The 27,386-nt window shown below is 46.0% G+C and overlaps 1 protein-coding gene across 18 annotated transcripts in view; it reads left to right on the top strand.

The window, feature by feature from the left end:
- The window catches only part of ZC3H7A (zinc finger CCCH-type containing 7A), a 40,273-nt gene that overhangs the window by 7,941 nt on the left and 4,946 nt on the right, over positions 1-27,386 (top strand). The window contains exons 2-21 of one of the 18 annotated variants that reach the window (XR_014840765.1): positions 820-939; positions 3,908-4,009; positions 4,787-4,826; positions 6,937-7,134; positions 8,088-8,246; positions 8,484-8,564; positions 8,907-8,945; positions 9,607-9,640; positions 10,135-10,418; positions 13,187-13,391; positions 14,464-14,528; positions 15,359-15,545; positions 16,575-16,736; positions 18,088-18,284; positions 18,718-18,818; positions 20,123-20,304; positions 20,709-20,785; positions 22,325-22,458; positions 22,876-22,919; positions 25,535-25,643. Coding sequence is in view for 10 of the 18 variants with exons in the window: in XM_021086594.2 (XP_020942253.1) it covers positions 3,942-4,009; positions 4,787-4,826; positions 6,937-7,134; positions 8,088-8,246; positions 8,484-8,564; positions 8,907-8,945; positions 9,607-9,640; positions 10,135-10,418; positions 13,187-13,391; positions 14,464-14,528; positions 15,359-15,545; positions 16,575-16,736; positions 18,088-18,284; positions 18,718-18,818; positions 20,123-20,304; positions 20,709-20,785; positions 22,325-22,458; positions 22,876-22,981; positions 25,535-25,643 (2,428 nt within the window). In the remaining 8 variants the exon portion in view is untranslated. Of the gene's footprint in view, positions 1-819; positions 940-3,907; positions 4,010-4,786; positions 4,827-6,936; positions 7,135-8,087; positions 8,247-8,483; positions 8,565-8,906; positions 8,946-9,606; positions 9,641-10,134; positions 10,419-13,186; positions 13,392-14,463; positions 14,529-15,358; positions 15,546-16,574; positions 16,737-18,087; positions 18,285-18,717; positions 18,819-20,122; positions 20,305-20,708; positions 20,786-22,324; positions 22,459-22,875; positions 22,982-25,534; positions 25,644-27,386 lie in introns of all 18 variants that reach the window. The other 17 variants (XM_021086594.2, XR_014840768.1, XR_002342423.2 and 14 more) reach the window with 17 other exon arrangements.

The raw sequence follows: 27,386 nt of genomic DNA on the forward strand, positions 1-27,386 counted from the left end.
CCAGATTTTGACTAGATCCAAAAAGAGATGGTGTATTAAGCATTTATTATTATTACTATTTGTCTCTTTAGGGCCATACCTGCAGCATATGGAGGTTCCCAGGCTAGGGGTCTAATCGGAGCTGTAGCCGCGGCCCACGCCACAGCCACAGCAGTGGGGGATCGGAAGCCACATCTGTGACCTACACCACAGCTCACAGCAAGCTGGATCCTTAACCCACTGAGCGAGGCCAGGGATCAAATCCGCGTCCTCATGGATGCTAGTTGGGTTCGTTAACCGCTGAACCATGATGGGAACTCCAGCATTTATTACTTTTTCTTTCTTTCAAAGTGAAAGGTGGTGGGAGACTTCACCGATAAAACTAATCTCTGGTAGAAAAAAAAATCAGAACAGTGATTTCCTTGGGTGGGCAGTCACACCAGCTGGAGAAGGGTGCTGAGGGAACTTTCTGGGTCTGGGTTTTCTGAGTAGATCATTTGTCAAGGTTTTCTTTAAAATGTGTGCATTTTACCTTAAAAAAACTGGTAACAAATGTTAGACCCCAGAACCATATGTATGCTGAAGTGTCTATTAGTGGATCTGAGTTGATGTCTGCAACTCACTTTGCAGTTTACCAAAATTGGGTTGATAGATGGATAAAGATGGGGAGATGTAATAATTAGAGCAAAATATTAACTGTAGGATATAGATATTCTATAGGTATATGGTGTTCACTGTAAAAGAAGATTTACTGTGTGTAAAATTTTTTTAATAAAATTTAAGGGGAAAAACTACAGAGCATGAAACACTGTCATTATGTTTTTTTCTTTTCTTTTTAAGGCCACCTAGCCTTAAGGTGTGGGTTCAATCCCCAGGCTGGCACAGTGAGTTAAAGGATTGGGCACTGCCACAGTTGCAGCTTGGATTCATTTCCCGGCCTGGAACTTCCATGTGGCACAGGTGTGGCCATAAAAAATAAAAAAATTAAAAAAAAAGAAAAGGGAACTGGAACATCCTAGAAAAGTGGGGACCATCTTTTTTTTTTTTTTTTTTTTTTGCTTTTTTTTTTCAGGTCACACCCACGGTATGTGGAAGTTCCCAGGCTAGGGGTTGAATCAGAGCTGTAGCTGCCGGCCTACGCCACAGCCATAGCCACAGCAACGCCAGATCCTTAGCCCACTGCACGAGGCCAGGAGTCAAACCCACATCCTCACAAACATTATATAGGGTTCTTAACCTGCTGAGCTACAACAGAAACTTCTGAAACACTGTCGCATTATATTTAAATATCACCTGAGGTTATGTTCCCAAATCTTCTAACTTGTGAGGGAGGCATGGTATTTTATGCCCTTAAGAATCTGCATCTTGGAGTTCCCTGGTGGCTCATCAGGTTAAGGATCCAGCTTTGTTACTGCTATGACTCGAGTCACAGTTTCAATCCCTGCCCCAGGAACTTCCGCATGCCAGGGCATGGCCAGAAAAAAAAAAAAAAAAAAAAAAAAAAGCCTGCATCTTATTTTCTTTTAATCACCTACTTGAGTTGTCAGCTCTTTGCCTCCTGCCCTTTGTCCTTAACGGCCAAGGTTCAAGGTTTTTGAGCACTTTCTGAGGACACAGCTCTAGTACTCTTCACTTGGTGGGTTATCATTACTCAGGTGTCCCTTCTGAGCCAACAGATGGGTTTTTTGAGTGAACCTCAAACTCATTCCCTACCTTGCCAGATACTGACAGAGAGAAGAGGTTTCTTGCCTTTGGCTTCTTTTCTTTTGTCCCAGTCCCTCCGGCCTGATGGCCCTGGACCCTCAAGTGTGGCTCCAGGTACCTTTGACCTCTAAGGTTCTGACTCCACTTTAAGTCAAAGAGAAAAAAGGCTGGGTGGCTCCATGAGTCACCTTTCTGAGGAAGGCCCCAAAAGGTACACAGACTTCTTTTAATACTTTCTTTTCTCAGAGGTCATTTATTTACAGGGTTAAAATAAAAAAAGTTTTAAAGGTTTACAGTGAAAAGACACTCATCTCCTGCCACCAGCACAGTTTATTCAACCATGTCCTTTTTGACAGGCATTGAGTTAATTACCCTTCTTTTTCTCTGAGACATAGTGCCTCCTTAAAGAAGTTTGTAAGTGGAAGTCTGAATTTAAACGTTTTTTATTATGGAAATGGCCAGACTTGTCCACGAGCAGAAGGAGGCCCACGTACCTCTTCCTCCTCCTCATTCAGCTGAGCGTTTCCCATGTTTTTGCTCCTCGTGTTTCACGCCCGCTCACCACCCCCATCCCGTTAAGCTCGATTATCTCTAAACAAATTCCAGAAATAATGCCATTTTACTCCAGTGTCAAGGGCTTTTTAAGCTTTTTATTTTGGAAAATTTCAAACATAGTGTTTAAAGCAAATCCCAGAGCCCATGTCCTTTCACATATAAATACTCAGGAGGCGTTCCCGTCGTGGCACAGCAGAAACGAATCCACCAGGAACCATGAGGTTATGGGTTCGATCTCTGGCCTTGCTCAATGGGTTAAGGATCCGGCATTACCTTGAGCTGTGGTGTAGGTCGCAGATGCGGCTCAGATCTGGCGTGGCTGTGGCTGTGGTGTAGGCCGGCAGCTGTAGCTCCAACTGACCCCTAGCCTGGGAACCTCCATATGCCTCGGGTTCAGCCCTAAAAAGCAAAAAAAAAAAAAAAAAAAAAAAGATTCAGGAAAGTAATCCACTTTTAGATACAAGGTCAAAATATTTACAACCGACAGGCTGTAAAAACCAGTGAGAATTAGTAGTGATCAGCCTCTGGGGCCTTCCCTTCCACCGGCACTTTATTTTTTGAAAAAAGGTAGACTTCAAAATAAAACTTGCCTGCAAATGGTAAGCAGTAATGAGATGGAAACATCGCAGCCGTGTACCCGAAACAGGGGTGCCGGTCCCCGTACATCACGTGGATCCACATACGTGCTTGATGTGACAGGATGCCCTCCTGGGATTAGCGCTCCGTAGTTCTCATGGGGGGGGGGGGACTCTGTGGCCCCTCCCCCCGCCCCTGCCCGCCAGAAGGCATTTAACGGGCTTCTGAGACGCTTCAGTGCTGCTGGCATCTAGTGGGTGGAGCCAGCACTGCTGCCAACCTCCTGCAGGGCACAGGCCAGCCCTCCCCCTCCGTCATGGAGACGGCTCTGGCCAAATGGCTGAGGTCGAGAAGCCCTGGTTTAGGACGTTGGCGGATCTTGTTTTACCCCAGATCTCTTCTCTGTGGGTCCCCGGCTGCTTTCTGGGAACTGCCTAACGAACATTAACTAGCTGGGGTGCATGCCAACGGTGTCGGCATCTGCCAGTGTTACACTGAAGGCAAACCCTTACCTCCCAGAAAATTCCCATTCGAGTAACTTCATTTCCATCCTCACTCGTTATCAGTTGTATCACCAAGGATGATTTCAAAAGTCCGGTGGAACCAAATCCATATTAAGGGTTAGGCTCTGCTCACAAGGAAGTCAAAATCCCTCGGAGCAAGCGGATGTGAAACCTTTTCACTTCTGGAGAGCTTCCAGAAGCAACACAAGGCCAGGGCTGTTCGAGGGGCTGCTTGCGCGTGCACGGAGACAGGCCAGAACCAACACCGTGGCTGAAGGAGGCGAGGATGACGACAGGGGAGAGAGCAGTGGCTTTTCCAGGGGGATGGTTCAGGAGGGGCTTAGGAGGGGCGGGCGGAACCTGCACGGCTGTGCAGGCTTGAGGAGGAGGAAGCCCTCTGCTCCCGGGCCCCGGACGGCAGGGACCACGGACATCCCTCACACAGTGTCCTTGGCGTAGAGGACCCTAGTCAGGTCGTTGGGGATGGACGTGGCTGCAGCTCATTGTGTGACAAGACCTAGGTTGTGGGTGTTGCAGCTGGGATCCAGGAGCCCCGTGCCTTATGGAATTTTGTGCCTGTTTCTTTCCAGGTTTCTCATTTAGAAAGTGGATGTGTGGGGTAACATGTCCAGTGTGTCCGAGGAGAGAAGAAAAAGGCAGCAGAACATTCAGGAAGGCCTGCAGTTTATACAGTAAGGGCTCCGTGCATCCCACAGTAAAGCCTTTGTGTGGCTCTGCGTTTTGCAGAGATGAAGCAGCCGTTAGTCCTGTTTCCGCAGTCCCCTTCGTTTGGGTTGGACACTAGATACTTTTGTTCCAGCCGCACTTGCTGCCCTTGTCTTTGATTTCTCTGTGCTCTGAAGTGGATCTGGCTGTCGGTGATTTTGGGGGGCTAAAGCCCTTTCGCATCCCCCCGCATGTCAGACCGAGGAGTGGGAACCTCATCTCTCGTGAGAACAGTTCCGGTGGGTGGGGGTCAGCGTCCGTCCGCACACATGGCTTTTGTGGTCCGCTCTGTGTCAGGAAGCCTGTCTCTAGCTGGCTTCATGAAGCAGGTCACCGACGGGACCACGGCTCGAGGGGACGTGTTCAGGCAGAAAGGCCTCTTTGTCCCTCCTGGGAGGGACACATTCTTCCCCTGGGTGCTACAGTAAGTTGGACCCAGCAGGACTCATGGTTCTGTACTATTTTTAAGCTTCTTTGGCATTTGAAGAATCAGGCCCTCTTTTAACAGACGTAGACGTGAAAGGAGAATGCTGTACTTACTCAAGAAAACGCAAAGGACTAGTTTTAGATTTTGTCCCCCGTGAGTCTGGTTAGAGAATGGTGGTGGTGGTAAGAGGAGGCGCAGGTCTTTAAGATGTGCTTTGAGCCAGTGGGGAGCTCACAGAACCTCGGGTTTAAGGTGACCCCTGGCTAAACAAGTCCTGTTGAGAACCTGATTGTGAAAATGAATTTCTTGTTCTTAGGTCACCGCTGTCGTATCCAGGAACGCAGGAACAATATGCGGTAAGGACTCTGGGAAGATCTGCCTGAAAGCTCTGCACGTAGCCTGTGGACAGTATGCTGTGTTGCCCCAGAGGCAAAGCCGCATGCGCATGCGGCCCCCTGTCTGTTTTGTAAATCAAGTTTTATTTACAGCCACGCCCGTTTGTTGATATGTTACCTGTGGCTGCTTTCAGGAAGTGGTAGTCGAGGCAGAGACCATATGGCCCACATAAGCCTGAAATACTTACTTTCTGGGCACTTTTAGAAAAAGTTTGCGCATATACATATATATATGAGACTGTTTTTTCAGCCTGCTTGTACAGTTGTCTCATATTTTTTTTTTCTCTGTAAGTGCAGGTGTTTTTTTCTTTTTAGGGCTGCACCTGCGGCATGTGGAGGTTCCCAGGCTAGGGGTCAAATCTGAGCTACAGCTGCTGGCCTACACCACAGCCACAGCAACACCAGATCCAAGCCGTGTCTGCGACCTACACTGCAGCTCATGGCAGCGCCAGATCCTTAACCCAGAGTGAGGCCAGGGGTTGAACCTGCGTCCTCATGGATACTGGTCAGGTTCTTAACCTGCCGAGCCATGACGGGAACTCCTCTTCATGCGGTTTTGCATTCATTTCTTTGGGGTCCCTTGCCTTTCATCAAGAGTGAGTGGGACAGAGTATGTTGAGAGGGAGGGTGCAGAGCATCCTCTGTTTTCCTGTAGAAGTTCTGCCGGTGGTAAAGGGCTGACTGGGTAATAAGAGGGAAGAGCTAGAGGAGACTCTAGTGAGTTAGAAACAGCGAGAGCCTAGTCAGAGCCCAGTCAGCGGGGTCTTACACGAAAGGCCCTCATCTCTGCAGACTGTTGGTTTCTCTGTGGGCTTTGGCGCTTCTGAAGGTCACTTCTTTCTCTCTGCCTCCCCCTCCTTCCCCGTCGCTTCACCCTACCTGCCTGTCTGCCTGCCTGCCTGCCTTTTCTCCACACGGATGTAGAACCGTAAAGTATGAGAGCTCAAAATCACCTGGGACAGCCCTTTTATTTTTCAGACGTGCATCTGGGGTCCGGAGAGGTGAAGTGGCCTGTCTCTGGTCCCCTCAGTTGCTCACGGTTGACCTGGACAGGTGTCTTTATTAGTTTCATCCGCTTAAACGGGACTGGGTAAAATGAGACAAAACAGAGCTGAAAGTTTATCGGATCCGTTGCTGGGAGAGAACTGTTAAAATCTTAAAGCATCGGTAGAAATCATGAAGGAGACTTAAGAGCCTTTGTCCCTCCGAAAAGAATGTGTGTTCCTACACAGTAAGAAAAAGGTTTGACGATCCTCCCCCTACATCAGTTAATGACCTGAGCCAGTGTTTGCAAAAGAAATACAAATGTCCATAAAAACGTGCGGAAGTTCAGCTTCCCTGGTCATCCGATACGCGGGTAAAACAGGGTACCATTTGCATCCAGAAATTGGCAGCTGTTACGTGTGCACGTACCTGTGTTGCTGGGTGTGGCTGTGAAGCGGGCCACTCTAAGTATTCATTGTTACTGCATTTTTTGGAGGCAGTTTAATTAATTAATTAATTAATTTGTCTTTTGGGGGCTTGCCCTCAGCAGTGTATGGAGGTTCCCAGGCTAGGGGTTGATCAGAGTTGTCGCTCACGGCCCACACCACAGGCACAGCAACAGCAGATCCGAGCTGCATCTGAGACCTACACCCCAGCTCACGGCAACGCCGGATCCTTAACCCACGGAGCGAGGCCAGGGATCCAACTTGCGTCCTCATGGATGCTAGCCACATTTGTTTCCGCTGAGCCACAATGGGGACTCCAACGCCAGATTCTTAACTCACCTGGACCTGCATCCTCATGGATGCCGTGTTGGGTTCTTAACCCACTGAGCCACAGTGGGAACTCCAGCAGCATTTTTATTGATCATACCTTGGATTTTCTCTTGGAAAAAGCAAAGAGGAAGGAACCCCCAGCTGAGGTAGCCGTGGCTTGGCCTGGATTTCATGATTTCTTATAATAATGCGTGTTGCTCTGGCAAATTATATCTTCCGAAGCCTTGGGTACAAAAGTCAAAATTTGCTTATACTCTGACTTGTTTCTTAAAGGGTTTCAAGCAGTAACTTTTTTTCTTTTCTCTTTTAAGGTGTATTTAGGTGCTCTCGTGAGAAATCTTTTTAACGAAGGGAATGATGTTTATCGGGAGCGTGACTGGAACAGCTCCGTAAGCCAGTATTCAGAAGCTTTGAGTATAGCTGATTATGCAAAGTCTGAAGAAATTTTAATCCCTAAAGAAATCATTGAAAAACTACATATAAATCGTATTGCTTGCTATTCTATTATGGTGAGTGGTGATTTGTATTTGCTTTTTATTAAAAAATTTTTTTTTTGCGTTTTAGGGCTGCACCCACAGCATATGGAAGTTCCCAGGCTAGGGGTCTAACTGGAGCTAGAGCTGCCGGCCTACACCACAGCCACAGCCACTCCCGGAATCCCAGCTGCATCTGTGACCTACACCACAGCTCATGGCAACGCTGGATGCTTAACCAACTGAGTGAGGCCAGGGATTGAACCTGCAACCTCACGGATACTAGTCAGATTTGTTTCCATTGCACCACAATGGGCACTCTGAGTTGTGATTGTTAAAACAATGTTTCTAGAGAGAAAAAAGGTTTTCAATGACCATATATTAGTAAAGTCCATTTTCTAGTTTCACTTCATAAGAAAAATGTAGTGACTGCTTTTAGAGTGTCCTGAAGCTTTGAAAAATCAGCATAGGACAACTGATTAGGGATTTAAAAATTTTTTTTATTACAGTCTAGTTATGTTACAATGTGGGGCCAATTTCTGCTGTATAGCACAGTGATCCAGTCATGCGTCTATATACATTCCTCTCTTCTAACTGAGGGTGCTGGTTCGATCCTTGGCCTTACTCAGTGAGTTAGGAGTCTGGCATTGCCACAAGCTACAATGTAAGTCCAGATGCGGGTGGGATCCACTATGACTGTGGCTGTGGTGGAGGCCTGTATTTGCAGCTCTGACTAAACCCCCAGCCTGGGAACTTCTGTATCCCACAGGTGTGGCCTTAAAAAAAAAATCCAACCACAGTGGCTTGGTTCTCTGCAGAGGCTTGGGTTCCATCCCTGCCCAGGAACTTCCATATGCCATGTGTGTGGCCATAAAAAATAATAAATAGATAAATGAAGGGAGGGTCTGAATTTGTTTGCATTTACAGGGAGATAGTGTTTTAAGGCACAGATTGTTTGATTGCTACCTTTATTTGGTCTTACCTGCTAGGGCTTCCATGATAAAGTCTTAGAAGACTGCGAGACAGTTCTCAGTCTCAATGCCAGTAACTGCAAAGCTCTGTATCGGAAATCTAAGGCTCTCAGCGATTTGGGAAGATACAAAGAGGCTTACGACGCTGTAGCGAAGTGCTCCTTGGCGGTGCCTCAGGTATGGAATTTCTGTTTTAGTTCGTTTGTTCACATCATAATCATTTTACTGCTTCTACGTGGAGAAATGGCTCTTAAGGAGTTAGGTTTTCCAGCCAACTGTCCACCTGCTTTCATTGGGAATCATTTACCGTAAAACAAGTGTCCTGACAGAGTGTAACTTAGAACTGTTTTGCCTCTTTGTCTTTCCAGTTAGTAAATAAAACCCTCCATTAACCACACCCTCCATTTTTTCCAGGATGAACATGTAATAAAACTCACGCAAGAACTAGCTCAGAAATTGGGATTTAAAATAAGAAAAGCATATGTCAGAGCCGAGGTGAGCGGAAGTTCTCTCTGTAAGGTATTTCCATTTTGTTTCCCTTTTTCTTCCTTCCTTCCTTCCTTCCTTTCTTCTTTTCCTCTTTTTCTTTCTTCCTTTCGTCCTTCTTTTCTCTCTGCTTTTTAGGGCCACACCTGCAGCATGTGGAAGTGCCCAGGCTAGGGGTCGAATTGGAGCTACAGCTGCCGGCCTACACCACAGCTGCAGCCACGCCAGATCGAAGCTGCATCTCTGACAGACACCACAGCTCACTCCGCTGAGCCAAATGGGAACTCCTCGGTTTGTTTTCTAACTTAGCGTCAGTTCTGGTTTTAAATTAGCATCTTAATTTTCTTTCAGCTCTCACTAAAATCAGTTCCTGGGGATGGGGCTGCCAAGGTAAGGTTATAACTTCTGTAAGAATCATAATAAAAGAAAAAAAAAAAAGAAGAAGAGAGAGGCATTAGCAGTTCTGCTTTTAATATTTTTGGTTTGTGTCTATTTTTGAGACCTTTTTATTCTTCAAACACATAAGTGGCCAGAGCTTCCTGTCCTACAAAAAGAAAATAAACAACTCAGTAATATATTTTATTCTCAATCAGCGTTTCCTGAAGTCCAGTGAAGCATCTTACAGGATGTTGGTAGATGTTAGGTTTTATTAGAAAAAGTGGGTGAGGACCGTGTACTAATTTTAGGAGCCGCTGGGTTAAACGTAATGAACAAGTTGTTGTTTTTCTACAGGTAGGTCTTCTTAAAGCTGTTAGGATGTTGCCATGAGCTGGGGTGGGAGTGGTGTCTAGACTAGACCCTCTGCAACTGGGAGGCTCCTGAATACCCTTAGAGAGAAATATTGGTCTGCAAGAAACAAGCCCTGATAGGCCAGCCCCGGGACACTCCACACGTCACAAAGGTTTACATATTTTGTTGGTTTCCTGGATCTTAACTGGAAGGAAGTCAAGTGTGAGAGCCTGCATTGTTCCCTCAGAGTGAGTTTTATAAGCTTGCTTTATAGTTTAGAATCCTGGAAATATTTTTATCTATTATTTGGTTTCATTTCTAGGCTTTGAACTGTTCTGTGGAAGATATTGAGCCAGGTATGTTTTCACACACACGTAACATGTTACTCTTAGACACGCCAGCTATAGACGTCATGCATCTTAGAAAGCTGTCAAATAAGATTCTTCTGTGATTACTGGTAGTAAAGCAAGAGTTTCAGAACCACCTTTGTGCCTCTGGATGTGCAGTGCGGTGATTCACGATCCTAGATGTCAGGGAGCAGTCGATTCCCGTGAGGTGGTCTCCCCCCCAACCCCTGGGAGCTCCACCCAGAAGGGGCCCAGGCATTTTGAGAAAGAAGGAGAACTTTTCACAACTGAGTATATCTATTCTTGGGCAGAACAAAGCATTTTTAGAATTACTGTTATAAACTCTTTATTGGAATTGCTTTTATTGATGTATCTATTTAGCTTTGTAATTGCTTTCATGTTTTCACCTAGCTCTTGGTTTTCTCTGTTGTTGGCTGTTACTAAACAGTAGTATTTTATAAACGCGTGGCGAGTGAGTGAGTACGTGTCTGTCCATGTTACAGATTTATTAACTCCGAGGCAAGAAGCAGTTCCTGTTGTCTCTATACCTACTTCCAGTTTTTCTCACCAAGTTGGAAGTGAGCTGGCCTCAGTTCCTGTTATGCCCATAGCTTCGGTGTTGCCGCTGCCGGTGGAAGAGAGTTCTCTGCCGTCGACCGTGTTGGCAAATGGAGGGAAGATCCCCTTCGTTATGCCGGAACCGTTTTTAGATGATGGCGACATGGTCCTGGGAGATGAGATAGATGAGCTCCTTGACTCTGCGCCTGAAACTAATGAAAATGTTATGGTAAATTTCAGCGGGACTCTTTTCTTCTGAAGGCAGGGTTAATTTTTTAAATTGTAATTGATGTAATTTAAACTCATTTTCTAATTTAATTTTTAGAAATGAATTTAAAAATTGAATTTTAATTTTTAAAAATTATCCATTGACTAAACTTTGGGTTTCTTGAAATTTCCTTCTGTCTTTACCACTGGTAACGGCTGATTTGGTTCTTTTTGTTAATTAAAAGAAAAAGGAACATGCTAAGAATCACATTATGGGGAAGAGCAGTTAACATTCTGACCAAAAATAGGAGTTCCCATCATGGCTCAGTGAGTTATGAACCCAACTAGTATCCACGAGGACTCGGGTTCAATCCCTGGCCTTGCTTAGTGGGTTAAGGATCTGGCATTGCCGTAAGCTGTGGTGTAAGTTGCAGAGGCGGCTCGGGTCCCAAGTTGCTCTGGCTGTGGTGTAGGCTGGCAGCTGCAGCTCCTATTTGACCCCCAGCCTGGAAACTTCCATATGCTACAGGTGCAGCCCTAAAAAGACAAAAAAAAAGACATTTGATATTTAAGGGAAAATTAGTTTATGGATTAAGGATTTCTCATCCCCTAAGGATAATTCTCTTGTAACCATAAAGCAAGTGTCAGCACATTTTGTCTCACAGGCCCAGTTTGGCCACTGCCTGTTTTTTGGTTTGGTTTTTTTCCTTTTGTCTTTCTTTTTTTGGTGGGGCCACCCCCTGGCATATGGAACTTACTAGGCCAGGGATCAGATCTGAACTGAGCCGCAGTTCCACACCTTCTGATCCTTAACCCAGTGTGCTAGGCCAGGGATCCAGCCTGCATCCCAGTGCTGCAGAGATGCTGCTGTCCCATTGTGCCACAGTGGGAACTCCCCACTGCCTGTATATGGCCTGCAGACTAAGAATGGTTTCTAGATTTTTACATGGTTGGAAGAAAAAAAAAAAGAATACTATTTTAAGGCACATGGAAATAAATACCTTACGACACTACAGCAAGAGTTGAGTGGTTGCAGCAGGGACCATGTTACCCACACTTCCCTCATTAACATCCAGCCCTTTGTGGAAAGTCCACAGGCCCCAGCCGGAAAGTATATTGAAATAGTGGCAGCACCAAGAGTAGGGTGATGATGGGGGAGAAACTCAGAGCTGGTTTCCAGGGCGGGTGACCTTGGTGATGTCCCCTTGGAGCCGATGGGAGGTGAAGCGGAGGGCAGGCAGGCCTGGGCTTGGTTCCTGCCCCTATGATCTCGGGCAGGGTATTTCACCTGCAGTCCCTGGGTTTCTGCATCCGTATAATGGCGCTCACAGTAGCCTACATCTCAGAGTCAGGCGAGGTAAGTAGATGGCATATGATTTATCATAGTGTCAGGTACATGGAAGCTCTTGATAAATTGTTGCTTGGCTGGGGGTAGGTGGTGTTCTCTTTGTTCTTGTGAGGCTGTACAATCACATCATCAGAAGATGGGCCCCGCTTGTACAGGCTCTTCCAGCTCCCTTCTCTCTCTCTCTTTTTTTTTTTTTTGTCTTTTTGTCTTTTTGTTGTTGTTGTTGTTGCTATTTCTTGGGCCGCTCCCGCGGCATATGGAGGTTCCCAGGCTAGGGGTCCAATCGGAGCTGTAGCCACCGGCCTACGCCAGAGCCACAGCAACGCGGGATCCGAGCCGCGTCTGCAACCTACACCACAGCTCACGGCAACGCCGGATCGTTAACCCACTGAGCAAGGGCAGGGACCGAACCCGCAACCTCACGGTTCCTAGTCGGATTCGTTAACCACTGCGCCACAACGGGAACTCCTCTTTTTTTTTTTTTAATTTTTATGGCCACACCTGTGTCATGTGGAAGTTTCTGCGCCAGGGATTGAATCTGAGCTGCAGCTGTGGCAATGCTCAATTCTTTAACTCACTGCACCAGGCTGGGGATTGAACCCACGCCTCTGCAGTGACCCAAGCTGCTGCCATCGGATTCTTTTTTTTTTTTTTTTTTTTTTAGTCTTTTTAGGGCCTTCCCCCCTGGCATGTGGAGGTTCCCAAGCTAGGGATCAAATTGTAGCTGTAGCCGCTGGCCTACACCACAGCAACAGCCATGCCAGGTCCAAGCCACATCTTCGGCGTATACTACAGCTCACGGCAACACCAGATCCTTAACCCACTGAGCGAGGCCGGGGATCAAACCTGTGTCCTTATGGATGCTAGTCAGATTCGTTTCCTCTGATCCGCTATGGGAACTCCTGTAGTCAGATTCTTAACCCACTGAGCCATAGCAGGAACCCCACAGCTTGCTTCTGAGCATTCTTCTTCTTCTTCTTTTTTTTTTTTTTGTCTGCGCCTGCTGTATGTGGAAGTTCCCGGGCCAAGGACTGAACTTGCACCACAGTAGCGACCCGAGCTGCTGCAGTGGCAGTGCTGGCTCCTTAACATGAAGAGATCCTTAAGGGAACTCCTTGAGCACCCTTCCTCTGCCCCAGCCCCTCACACATCCTTACAATGGGTAAGGAATACAGGGAATCTTATTTTGAAAAGGAACTGTGAATGCTGCATGTGGATTATAGCAATACCAGGCATCACACCTCTGTCTCCTTAAAAAGTGGGCTTGAGAAGAAATAAGCTCTGTAGCTTGGATTCTGCTACCGAGTCTTGATTTTGATTTCAACCTTGTTATGGAACAAAGTCACCCAGTGGAGTCATTTGTTTTATATGCGGATGTTAACAGCGGCTTGGCCACCTTGGAACTGAGTTTCCTGGATTTTAATCTGGTGTTTCCTCTGCAGCCATCAGCCTTAGTCAGAGGCCCCCTGTCGACGGCCACTGTCACCCCAAACATCCCCTTCTCGGCGTCTCTCCTGGGCACCCTGCCCATTGGTGCAAGATACGCGCCTGCACCTTCCTTCTCGGAGCTCTTCCCACCTCTGGCTTCATCCTTGGAAGATTTCTGTTCTTCTCTAAAGTCGTTTTCAATGAGCGAATCCAAACGAGGTAAGAAGCGAGCCACTTACGTGAACAGTTAATTTTCTAAAAGCAGACAGTTTGGTTTGACACGTGTTTCACTTACTCTAGGTAGTTTGGTTCTTGAATTCTTTTCATTGTATCTGAAGATGTAAAAATGAAACCTTCCGCTTAGAATTCATCTGGACCTAACTGGGCCTGTGTGGAGGTCAGGAGGCCAGGTGTGAGAGCAGGAATGTGTGTGGCACTGGGGTTTTTTTCATAGGATAGTTTGTTAAGCTGAGTGCCTCTTGTTTTGAAGGGCAAGATGACTTTCAGGATATTTTCTCAAAAAGGGGTACCCCATCCTAAATGGTCTTAAAGAGAGGTGGTCCTTTGAAATTCTGAACTAGGCAAACACGTAGTTAAGACTAACTTAAGATCAGTTTTTAGAATGACAGATCCGTCTATTTCAGGCTTCATCCATTGAGCTCTGCAGACTCTGCCTGGTGCTCTTAGGGATTGCTGAGGCTTTGGCCTTACTCCTGTTGCCGTAATTCTGTATACCTCCAACACTAACGAGAAAAATCTTCATGTGTTTTGAAGCATCGCTATGGTTAAAAGGACAAAAATGAAAATAAGTGATTTAAAGATGGACAATTGAAGAAAGTAAAATTTGTGGGAGACAGAAGGGCAGAGAGAAAAAGAATCGAGTAGTTAGGCTAAGAAAAAGAAAAGCACTGGAACCACGCTCATTTTCTGAATGTTACGGCGAGTTCCTCCTTCACATTTTCGGAAGGAGAGGGTGTTTTCCCCATTTTGCATAGGAGTGATTTCCTTCGTCTTTTTCCAAACCGTCCCCCTTGGTAGTCCCTGCCTTAGCTTGAATCTCTGAAAGTCACCTTTTCTTTAAATGTGTTGGTCTAAGGGATATGTATGCCCTTGGTTTTTGGAAGAGAGGAGCTCGCCCGTCGCCCTCTTCGAGGGTCAGGAATGAGCAAGAAAGGCGCTAGGAATCGGGATGGGGAGATAGTGTGGGAAGCCACCGTCAGCTACTGAGCCCTGATGTTCTTATTCCATGATTAGAGTGAAAAGGTCTGTTGAAGTGTTTTTATTATTTTAGATCTGTCCACCTCAACTTCTAGAGAGGGAACATCGCTTAACAGCAGTAATTCTTCCCTTTTACTTGTAAGTGCCACTTCCTCTTTTGTAAATACGTTGCTTAAATTGCAAATAGGTTTTTTTACTTGAGTAACTGAATTATTTGAGTGAACGGGGACGGCTCCCTGAAGTTTTATGTGTGCTGTGGGAAAGCGTGCTAAAATAAGACCCTTCTGGAACGTCCAGGAATAAATGCTCTTTGTTCAAAGGCTGGATCTGTCCTCGTCAGTTCATCACGTTCACAGGCAGTGTAAGAGGCTTTAGCACAGCGCGAACAAGGGAATCCAAGATCAGGGCATGAACAGCGTGTCGGCCGATGAAGCAGAACAATTGCCCATCACTTGTAAACAACTCCTGGTGCATCCGGAAGAGTGGGGGAGGGGCTCAGAGACCTGAAGAGAGAAAACCGTAGCAGGAAACCGTTTTTAAGTAGAAATTCGGGGAGTTCCCAGTGGCTCAGCGGCAATGATCCCGACTAGTATCGATGAGGACTCGGGTTTGATCCCTGGCCTTGTTCAGTGGGTTAAGGATCCAGTGTTGCTGGGAGCTGCGGTGTAGGTTGCAGGCAGGGCTGGGCTCCTGCGTTGCTGTGGCTCTGGTGTAGGCCGGCAGCTGCAGCTCTGATTTGACCCCTAGCCTGGGAACCTCCATTTGCCGCGGGTGCAGCCCTAAAAAGACAAACATAGCTAAATAAATAAATAGAAAAGCAGCAAGGGCAGAACAGTCCCAACTTCAGTCTGGGCAGAACGTCTTATTTTTTGAGATGAATTCATTTCCTTCTTTAGTGATAGTGCAATATTTGTTGGCTGTTTTTTGTTTTTTTGTTTTGTTTTTTTGTTTTCTCATTCTTCTTGCAGATGAATGGACCGAGCAGTTTGTTTGCTTCGGAGAGTTTCCTGGGCCTTTCAACTCCCGCCAGGAATGAGTTTGGAAACATTTTCACAAGTGCAGTAACTAAGCCACCTTCTTCAGTGACCCCAAGACATCCCCTCGAAGGAACCCATGAACTGAGACAAGCTTGCCAGATCTGTTTTGTAAAATCAGGTCAGGACCAAACAAAGGAGCAGACAGTGTTAAACTAGTCCATAATCTGAGAGTTCTTAGGAATTTGTAAATAAATGTGGAAAACACCAGCTGTTGTGACTCTTCAATCTCTGTTTGAGTTCTTTCTAAAGAAGCAGCAGTTATTGATTAAGGGCCTTTGGAGTCTAATAGGATAAGTCTCTGCTCTTATTTAACATACCTTTATGTATAGAATCATACGGAGTAGAATGTTTACCTGCTTCTGAAAGCTTTTTTTTTTTTTTGTCTTTTTGCTATTTCTTTGGGCCGCTCCTGCGGCATATGGAGGTTCCCAGGCTAGGGGTCCAATCGGAGCTGTAGCTGCCAGCCTACGCTGGAGTCACAGCAATGCGGGATCCGAGCCGCGTCTGCAACCTACACCACAGCTCACGGCAACGCCGGATCCTTAACCCACTGAGCAAGGGCAGGGATCGAACCCGCAACCTCATGGTTCCTAGTCGGATCCGTTAACCACTGCGCCACGACGGGAACTCCTGAAAGCTTTTTGAACTATCTGTGAAATCCTTTGTATTTCAAATACATGTTTAAGAACTTGATCACATTCAAGTTCATCAAGACCTAGAAGAAAACATTTTAAGACTAGTATGTGATGTAATGGCTGTGAAAACATTACCGTCCATTCTGTTGGATTGTTTCATATCTTCACCCCTAAGGCAGGTGATATGAACACAGTTTACTCTAAAGTGGACTCACATTCATTTTTCTTCTTAGTTGTTTATTTAACTGTGTTCTTTACCTTTTGAAGCCATCAGATTCTTATTCTAATAGTTAACTGAGAGTTATGTTTGGGGAGGACGGGTTGGGTGAACTTCGTATTGTCTGACGAACAGCAGCAGTGACTTCGGTAGCTTGTTTACATTTGGGGGGGTATGAAAAAGGGATTTTTTTAATGGGAATTTAATAATCATTATCCATCTGCTTCTAACTGTGCCTGTAAAATGAAATGGTACTTTTTGCATGTATGACCAGTCCTTTTTATATCTTTTTCAGGCCCTAAGTTAATGGATTTCACTTACCTAGCTAATATAGATCATAAATGTAAGAAAGATATTTTAATTGGTAGGATAAAGAATGTTGAAGATAAATCATGGAAAAAAATACGTCCAAGACCAACAAAAACAAATTATGAAGGACCTTATTATATATGTAAAGGTATATGCTATAATTGCTTAATCAGTGCCCTTTTACATAAGTGAAAAATTTATGTGCTACGTGGCATTCTGGTCGTGGCTCCCTGGTTAATGAACCTGACTAGTATCCATGAGCTGGCGGGAAGGATCCCTGGCCTCGCTCAGTGAGTTAAGGATCCGGTGTTGCCATGAGCTGTGGTGTAGGTCGCAGACATGGCTGGGATCCCGTGTTGTAGGCCGGCAGCTACGGTTCCAAATCGACCCCTAGCCTGGGAATTTCTGTATGTCACAGGTTCGGCCCTAAAAGGACAAAAAAAAGTTTATTTGCTACATTTGTGTTTTTGTTTCTGTTTTGGCCCAACCCTTAGCATGTGGAAGTTCCTGGGCCAGGGATCGAATCCCAGCCACAGCTACAGCAGTGCCAGATCCTTAACCCACTGCACCTCAGCAGGAGCTCCACTGCATTCTTTATGCTTCCAGTACTAATGTTACTGAAAATGTTTAGACGGAGTTCATAGCAAGTTCCTTTGATGGAGACATTAGTATTTTTTATATTATTTTTACTTTTGTTTTTAAATTCCTGTCTAGTTGATGTTTTATACTTATGGAAATAGGGTTTGGCCAGATTTTAAATAGGAAACTCTCAAACTTTAGATTCTCTGATTTAGTCTAAACAGAATTAGGACACTGAACTAAGGTTTGAAAATGTTGCTTTACCTGTATATGTGACTAGGTCACCTTGCTGTACAGTAGAAAATTGACAAAACACTGTAAACCAGCTATAATGGAAAAAATAAAAATCACTATAAAATTTAAAAAAAGAAAAATAAATGTTCTTTTAAGTTGCTTTCAGGAGAACTTAGTATTTTCATTTTTGTCAGGGTATCAAGGCTTTTCCCCTGTCTGAAAGAAAAATAATTTAGAATTTTGGTGGCATTTTTTTTTTAAGAGTTAATATTATTCCTGCATAGTTATATGCGTGTCATGGTATGAAGCTACCCATAACTTGTTAAAAGAATTCAAACAGGGAGTTCCCATTGTGGCTCAGCAGAAACGAATCCGACTAATATCCATGAGGATGCAGGTTCAATCCCTGGCTTCACTCAGTGGGTTAAGGGTCCGGTGTTGCCCTGAGCTGTGGTATATGTTGTAGACCTGGCTCGAATCTGGCATTACTGTGGCTTTGGTGTAGGCTGGCAGCTGTAGCTCTGATTGGACCTCTAGCTTGGGAACCTCCATATGCTGCAAGTGCAGCCCTAAAAAGCAAAGAAAGGAAAGAATTCAAATGATGCCCTAAGCGTGTTCAATGATTATTGGCTTTGGGAAAACAAAGGCTTCCTTCTTAATCGTCTGTCAATCCCCTGTTTTTCTAGATGTTGCTGCCGAGGAGGAATGTAGATATTCAGGCCACTGCACATTTGCTTATTGCCAAGAAGAGATAGACGTCTGGACCCTGGAGCGAAAGGGGGCGTTTAGTAGGGAGGCTTTCTTTGGCGGCAATGGAAAGATCCACCTTACCGTATTCAAACTTCTCCAAGAGCATCTTGGAGAATTTATATTCCTGTGTGAGGTACTTTCTCTAAACCTTATTTTCTGCTCTAAAATCAGTGGTCATCTCTGGCCCATAAGGCCAGAAGTATCAAGCACTTAGCCCTGGTCCTGCTGGCTGATAAAAAAACATTCACTCAGCAATGGAAGCTACTACTGCTGTCCAGAAGAATAATGTTAAGACTTCATACTGAATGTTGGGAGTCCCCTGGCGGCCTTATGGTTAAGGATCTGGCATTGTCACACTGTGGTTCTGGTCACTGCTGTGGCACAGATCAGTCCCTGGCCCAGGGAAATTCTGCATGCCGTGGGGGTCCCCCCCCCCCCCCCCCCCCCCCGCCAAAAGGACTTCCTTCTGAATGTTAATTGGTTTAAGGATGTAAGGTATAAGTATGTATGGCACAAAAGTTATATCGTACTATGGTTTTAATGGTAATTCTTTTTCTCTGTTGCAGAAATGTTTTGATCATAAGCCTAGAATGATAAGTAAAAGAAACAAAGATAATTCTACTTCTTGTTCTCATCCTGTTACAAAGCACGAGTTTGAAGACAATAAGTATGTTGGTAGTTTCTAATTTTTATAGTGCCAGAATAGATTATTTTTTTGCTATTTAAATTTTTTTTTTTTTTTTTTTTTTTTTTTTTTTTTTTTTTTTTTTTTTACGGCTGAAGGTAGAGCACACAGAAGTTCCCAGGCTGAGGTTTGAATCGGAACTCCAGCTATGGGCCTACACCACAGCCACGGCAATGCCAGGTCTGAGTCGAGTCTTCGACCTATACCACAGCTCACAAGCAATGCTAGATCCTTAACCCACTGAGCGATGCCAAGGATTGAACCCACATCCTCATGGATACTAGTGGGTTCATTTCCACTGAGCCACAGGGGGAACTCCAGGTTCTTCTTTTTAGATCCAAATAAAATCAGAGTCCTATCCACCCAGACACTCCCCCTCTCCTTTTGTTGTTGTTTTGAAAGATGATGATGATTCTGGAGTTCCCTTCATGGTGCAGCAGAAACAAATCCGACTAGGAACCATGAGGTTGTCGGTTCAATCCCTGGCCTCACTCAGTGGGTTAAGGATCCGGCGTTGCTGTGTGCTGTGGTATAGGTCGAAGACGTGGCTCAGATCTGGCATTGCTGTGGCGATGGTGTAGGCCAGCAGCTGTAGCCCTGATTCAATCTCCATATGCCGCCGCCTCCTGTGTGTCCCTAAAAAGACAAAAGACAAAAAAAAAAAAAAAGATGACGATTTTTAAATGACTAATAGGTTTTTGCTGGGAATAAAAAAATGACTTATTCATCCTGCTCAATAGCACTGGGAATTATGTCTAGTCACTTATGATGGAGCATGATAATGTGAGAAAAAAAAATCTATACATGTATGTGTAACTGGGTCACCTTGCTGTACAGTAGAAAATTGACAGAACACTGTAAACCAGCTACAATGGAAAAAATAAAAATCATTAAAAAAATAAATAACTTACTCAATTGGTATTTAATATAGAGAAGGAATACTGATTTATAGCTTCTCACGAGGTAGATTTAGGTGTTTTATAGCTTATCATGAAATTATCCTCTTCCCTCTCCAATTGATCCAGCAATTATATATGTACAGTGATTTATTTTTTCTAATAAAGATTTTAAATGCTCGAGTTCCCTGGTGACCTAGTGGGTTAAGGATCTGGTGTTGTCACTGCTGTGGCATAGGTTTGAATCTGGCCCAGGAACTTCCACGTGCCATGTGTGTGACCCCCCCAAAATAAAATGCTTTCTGTCTAGAACTTTACACTTTATGTGTGTGTACATTTTTTGACGCTTTGGCAGAACACTAGTAACATGTCACTCTGTTTTCCTCTGAGGTGCCTTGTCCACATTTTGCGAGAGACAACAGTAAAATACTCCAAAATCCGCTCTTTTCATGGCCAGTGTCAGCTTGACCTATGCCGACACGAGGTTCGCTATGGCTGTCTGCGGGAAGACGAGTGCTTTTATGCACATAGCCTCGTGGAATTGAAAGTCTGGATGTTGCAGAGTGAAACAGGTAGGTTTATGCGGGCTTGAGAAACGTCTCGAGAGCAGCCAGGGTTTGATGCAGCAGAATGGGGGACCTTTATCCATCCACCTGCAGTGGCAGCACTGTTGATTTCCTCCTGAGCTTTCGACTGTGTGGGGCTTCATCTTCAGGCCTGTTTTGAGGGTGCTCTCAGGGAAGCCATTGCTTGTGCAGGTTTATGCCTGTCATGTGCGTGTGTGAGGAAGAAAGATTCCTCAGCGGGCACCAGGCGTCTTATTTGTAAATCTTCCACTTTGAAAGAATAATGTGCTACTGATCCTTGGCAATAGATTATGCTGTGTGGGGGTGGTTAAAGAGTTGATTGCAACTGTGCCTGGATTGGTGCACATTTATTGTGCAGCGAATCTAAAACAGGCTTCTGCATTTCCCAGGAATCTCACATGACGCTATTGCCGAGGAATCTAAACGCTATTGGCAAAACTTGGAAGCAAATGTACCTGGAGCACAGGTATTTTTGGTGGGGCCGGGGGTACTTTCTGCATTTGGTATCCTTTCTGAAACGTTCCAATGGATGTGAGTTGTCGGCAGATAGAGTTTGCACTACACTTACATACAATCCAGTGACTTTCTTTCTTGTTTTTTTGGGGGGAGGACTGAGGCAGGCAACAGTTTGATGTGGGATCTCAGTTCCCAGATCAGGGATTGAACCCAGGCCGCTGTGGTGCAAGTGCCGGATTCTAACCACAAGACCACCAGGGAACTCCTCCAGTTACCTTGGTTTTTTTGTTTTTTCGTTTTTTTGTTTTTTTTAAATGGCCACTCCCATGGCATATGAAAGTTCCTGGGACAGGGATTGAATCTGAGCCACTGGTGCAACAACACTGGATCCTTTAACCTACTGCACCAGGCTGGAGATGGAACCCAGATCTCTGCAGCAACCTGAAGTATTGCAGTCAGATTCTTAACCCACTGTGTATAGCAGAAACTTACCCCCAGTTACTTTCTTACGGTTTATTGAGTTGAGTAATTCTTTTTAGGGCTGCACCCGTGGCATATGGAAGTTCCCAGGCGAGGCGTTGAATCTGAGCTACAGCTGACAGCCTATTCCACAGCCACAGCAGTGTGGGATCTGAGCCGCGTCTGCAACCTACACCACAGCTCACAGCACTACCAGGTCCCCAACCCACTGAGCGAGGCCAGGGATCGAACCTGAATGCTCATGGATACTAGTTGGATTTGTTTCCACTGCATCATGGGAAACTCCCGTGTTGAGTAATTCTTAATGTGAAAAAAATTTTTCTGCATTTTAATTGTTCATCATTAAAATAAAAAAACCCCCAGAAATCCTGGAGTTCCCGTCGTGGCTTAGGGATTAACGAACCCGACTAGTATCTATCAGGATGCGGATTTGATCCCTGGCCTTGCTCAGTGGGTTAAGGATCCGGCGTTGCTGAGAGCTGTGGTGTGAGTCGCAGAGGCGGCTCGGATCCCGTGTTACTGTGGCTGTGTCGTAGGCTGGCAGCTACAGCTCCGTTTCAACCCCTAGCCTGGGAACCTCCGTATGCCTAGGGTGCGGCCCTAAAAAGACAAAAAACAAGGAAAAAAAAATCTGTAACATCCACCAAGAATGTAGGATATAGTTTTCTTATTCTGCTTAATTGGCAAAACAGTCGGGGGTCTTGGGCTATGGGAATTCTTGGAGTGAGGGGGGTGGGTTGTGTCTGTAGTTTTGCTTACCATCCGACAAAACCGCTTTATCCAACACTCCTTCCTCTCTGCCACCCACCCCCCCAAAGCCTGGCCATTAATTCCACGGCCCGTTTACATAACTTGAGGTTTGGCTTCTGTCTATAATCTGCTTTTGTCATGTTCTCAAGCATTTAGGTAGAGAATTGGAAATTTAGTTATCCGATTGTATAACGGTCAAATCATCAAACTAGACCAAAATATAAATTGTATGTTATTATGGAAAAAGGCGATTGAGCAATTGTGTTTTCAGAAGACTAGTTTACTGTTCAATTAAATCTAATCTTTTTCATTGTTCAAGGTACTTGGCGATCAAATAATGCCTGGATCTCTTAATATGAAGATAAAATTTGTATGTGCTCAGTGTCTGAGAAATGGTCAAGTCATTGAACCAGACAAAAACAGAAAATATTGTAGTGCAAAAGCAAGGCATTCGTAAGTAGCGGGTGTGTGGAAGTGGTGCCTCTTTCATCATGCTCTGTCTCATGGGTGTAAAGTCTCACTCAGGAGAAAGAAAGATTAAGACTGAAGAGAGCGGAGGCAAGTCAGCAATGTAGGAGTGATTGCAGAGCGAAAGGGAAGAGGTTCTTAGGCATTTCATAGCTCAGAATTCGACAGAATTCAGTAGTGTCTTTCCTGTATTTTGCATTTCTGTGTTTGGGATTGGTAGAGAGTGTCTGTTCATAAGTCCCAACAGGCGATGAAATGACAGAATCATCAGGCACTGCTTTTAGAAGGGTTGAGAAAAAAAGAAAAAAACCTCTGGTCCTTTAGGTACAGAGCTCGTACCTGCCCCTTTATGTCGTGTCTTTGCCAGTGTGTTTTGTTTTTTCTGAACTCCATTTTTCTTAGGTGGACCAAAGATCGGCGGGCCATGAGAGTGATGTCTATTGAACGTAAGAAGTGGATGAACATCCGTCCTCTCCCCACAAAGAAACAAATGCCTTTACAGTTTGATGTACATACGTAATTTTTAAGCCACTTTTTTTTTTTTAATTAGGCGTTTCAAATCATTAGAAACTAGTAGTAATGCAGGTGGAAATTGGAGCCCTTTAAGTAATGCTCATCGGAATAATGACATTGCAGGGGTCCTCTCGTTTTCCTTCCCTCTGTGGATGTGTGGTTCTGGGACAGTTTCTAGATGGATGGGAGTTGTATGAGTTCCTTAGAACGAATCAGTAGACAGTGGACTTGAGGACAGTGATGGCTACGACTCAGCTTATTCTCCAGATGAATGACTCTAGGAGCAGATGGGAGAGAATTTCATTTAATCTGATTCCTCAGCGTGGGTGTCAAACCCAAGGCCTGGCGTTACCACGGATGCTGTGGATGAGTTGTGCTTAGCGCGCCTCTTTCTTTCACTAAAGCCGTAGGCGCTCGCTAAGGAGTACCCAACTTCCTAGCATTTTCTTGATGTGAGCCGAAGGAAATATGGTCCGTGTGAGAGGGACACGTCTCTCAAAAGCCCTCAGAATGAAAACACCAGACCCCTTACTGTGTGGCATCTCACTCATGAGGGGCACGTTTCCTATGGGTCCCTCTAGGGCCTTGCCTGGTCTTAAAGACCATTGTTCTGGCAAAGCCCTGGCGCTGGCCCGACTTTCCTCTTTGAAAGAGAGAGGGTCTCGAGGAAGTCAGCTCGACCGTGTGACCTAACAGACAGGGACCCTCAGAGCAGTGGCAGTTGAGAAACCTGCCCCAATGGAGGAAGTAGGGAGAGTACCTTTGCCCAGAGAAGCGGTGCAGAGGGGTTGTGGGGTGTTGCCCCACCCCCACAACACCCCCCACCTCCACACACCCCGTGCCCCCGCCCTGGCCCGTGAATGAGACTCCCTCTCTGAATCGCCGGAGTTGATGGGTCTATCTCCACCACCCAGGGCACCTTCGTTGGCTGAAACTGACACAGGTCACGAGGCCAGTCTTTGAAGGTGGTGGTGTGTTTGTGTTTCTCCACAGTGGTTTCAGACTCAGATTTGGGTGATTTGATCAGTAGGTTATGTAGGACGGGAGGTTCGCTGGAACCACTGATCTCTTGTACTTTAAAAGATAGCAGAGATTATGGGTATATTCCTCAAAACTTTGCTGAAATAAAGACAGCTGGGGCCGCTGCCTAGGGCTGCTGATTATTCTCTCATCTCAGACATGCTGATCTATCTGCAGTGTCACAGGAGCTTACGTCCCCTTTTTTTCTGCCATACTAGGTATTATTGAGGGATCCTTTTTTCTAAAAGAAGAAATAATGTGTGTGTGTGTGTGTGTGTTAGTGTGGGGAGGTGGAAAGACGATGGGCTTCAGAGTCTGCCCGAAGGGTCCAGTTGCTCACCCTCAGTCTGCGCATCTGTAAATGGGAATAAGCCCACCCCAGGGAGGACCCGAGATGGTGTTGTGTAAAAACGCAGCGCAGAGCAGCCTCCCCTTTCGTCTCTGCTCCCTGCTCCTTGTCAGTGAGCTTTGTGAGATGATGGTCAGTGTCTCCGAAGTAATAATTCCCAAGTACTTCCTGGGGATTGACTGGGGAGGGAATATGATAAAGTCCATCACAAGACTGTTTGACTGACCACTGACCTCACGCAGCCAACTTCAAGGGCGGGGTCCCTGACCAAGGGCCACGGGAGGGAAGAAGCAGGGCGAAGGGTCGATTGCTTTTGATTTTTAGCAAAAGCCAAATGCTCAGCATGTACTGTGCAGTCAACTACTATGTAGAGCCAGCTCCTGCTAGAACACGAATAAGCTAACAATTAATTGTCCTAGGATTGATGCTCTTCAAAGACGGGTACATTGATGATGTTTAAGAATGACTCTCGGTGAGGGTGGTTTTCCTAGTTCTGAATGGTCATGCGTCTTAGGGGAGTCCGAGTTCTGCTGAGTGCTGTCACTTTATTTTCTTACCAACTCTTATTGTATCTACTTGGTAAAGTAATCATGCAAATGACCAGAAGAGGTATCATTTGAACGCTGTGTAACTGGCTGGTCTGGTTGGTGGAATAGCTGTCTTTGGACAGTGCACAGCTAGTGAGTGAGCGCTGAGCTGAGCTGCCAGGATGGGCTGCAAGTAAAGAAGTGTCTGAGATCCTGCAGTTCCTCCACTGCCACCCAGGTGCTGACAAGGAGGCCTCCTGGGGTCAGGGAGGGAACAGTAGGAGCCATCAGACGGAGGGGGCCGGAGACGTGTATTGTGGAGATGAAAATGCTCTGTTGTGTTCAAAGCAGAGACTCTGAATAACTGAGTTTGGCGACATCTTCTTGTAAGAAAATGTTTCATGTTTGAGTTCCATGTGTACTGTCTTTCGGAAATGTTCTTTTGAAAAATTTTGAGGCAGAAGGCTGAGTAGCATCTCATGTCTTTGGGGCTTAGAGTCGATTTGAATAGAGCCAAGTTAATCTCGTTGAAAAATTGTATTACTGAGCATTAGTGTGGATGATAATATTTATTTTGCTGAAATATAAAAATTAGGTGGTTCTATGAAGCGTGCTCTATCTTAAAGCAGATGCTATTTCTTTTTCTATACAGCTGTGCAATCATATTGCCTCTGGAAAAAAATGTCAGTATGTTGGGAACTGTTCCTTCGCTCACAGTCCCGAGGAGCGAGACGTGTGGACATACATGAAGGAGAACGGGAGTAAGTTGATGATTAACCGTGGCCTGGACATCGGGCCCATCCGGCTCCCCTGCGGGTTTCTCTCCTCTCTGTAAACATGCCCCCTTCCCGCCCGCGCGCCCAGAAAGCAGCCCGCCTTCCCAGCAGTTACACCGTCTTGTCAGGGAGGCAGAATCGGACTCCTGATCCTGGGTGCTCAGGCCAGGCTTAGCTGCGAGCGCGTCAGGCAGCGCCCTGTGATGTCTTGGGCGTGTGCCTGAGTCCACGGCCTGGGCACGCTCAGGCCTTCACGACCGCTTAAATCAGAGCATCTGCTCCCGTGCCGAGTCAGCCCGGGAGTAATCAGCTTAGAATTGGAGGTGTCTTCAGGGAGCCCTTATTGGAGAAGAGGCCCAAGGAGAGACTCTTTATCTCAGTCAGACTTGAGGTTTATTGTTAGAGCCTCAGACATCCTTTCACTTTTGATGAGAAAAGGTTTTTCTACAAATGTCATTGTTCGTCATTCTTCTTTTTTTTTTAACGGCCACACCTGTGGCGTGTGGAAATTCTCAGGCTAGGGGTCAAGTCAGAGCTGCAGCTGCCGGCCTACGCCCCAGCCACAGCAATGCAGGACCTGAGCCCCGTCTCTGACCCACACCACAGCTCACGGTAACACTGGATCCTTACCCTCTGAGTGAGGCCAGGGATCGAACCTGTGTCCTCCCCGACACCGTGCTGTGTTCTTAACCTCTTGAGCCACAACGGGAACTCCGTCATTGTTTAAATTCCTAAGTAAACTGATGGGAAAACTACTGAAGATCCGTGCTCTCTGGATTGCAAGAACCAGCTGGATTTAGGCATGTCCCTTCAGCCATGTAAAAATTCAGTGCTTTGTGTGGACGGGACTCCTGGCTGGCTGGCTTGGAGTGGGGACATTCTGAAGAGGTCCTTGCATATCAGGGCTCCTGCAGTGATTCCTGCTATCACTTGTCTGAAGGAAGAATTTTCTAGTTTCTCTCTAAAACCTTAGTCTGATGGTACGTTGTTAGAAACACCTGTGCTGACAGGAAAGCGGAGTTTCGGCCAGAGCCTCATGGACAGATGGTTTTCTTTCTCAGCTGGGGATGAACTTTTGGTGCACACAGCCTTCTCCCCTTGGTGATGCCTGGCAATGCCGGAACCACTTTGGCTGCATTTGCAGCATGCAGAAGTTCCGGGGCCAGGGATCAAACCTGCGCCACAGCAGTGACCATGCCAGATCCTTAACTGCTAGGCCACTGGGGAACTCCTGCACATTTTTATTGTCAGGACTTGTGGGGCTGTGCAACCAGCCTCTCGTGGGTAGAGTCCAGGGATGTTGTTCGCCATCCTCCAGGGCACAGGATGGCCTCCAGCCGCGCACAGTTAACCAGCCCAGGACGGTGACGGTTGTGAGGCTGAGAAACTTGACCGGAAAGCCAAATACACTTGTTCTAACCATAGGAAGATGCTTGCCGCCCCTACCCAGGACCTGGTCGCAGCCGTGGTATAAGAAATTGCACCCCTGTGTGTCGGTCCTCGGAGTCTGCGGCTGGACTGATGGATGCCCCTCAGGGTCAGAGTCTCAGCCCCAGCAGTAGCATGTTTCTCATTTTTCTCAGTAAACAGGATAGGGTCAACTTCAGGTCCCCTGAGCCATGTGAGCAGCCTCTGTAGTTAAGGCAGTGATAGTGTGTGACATGGGGTGGTGTGAAGCCCCCACCCCCAGAGACCTTCCTTTCCAGCAGTGCCCTTAAAGTGCCTTCT

Source organism: Sus scrofa, chromosome 3 (genome assembly GCF_054392235.1).
Source record: "Sus scrofa isolate SSC_HxYL_T2T_F1_AM1 chromosome 3, Sscrofa_HxYL_maternal_Yorkshire_Landrace_v2.0, whole genome shotgun sequence".
NCBI classification, from domain to species: Eukaryota; Metazoa; Chordata; class Mammalia; order Artiodactyla; family Suidae; genus Sus; species Sus scrofa.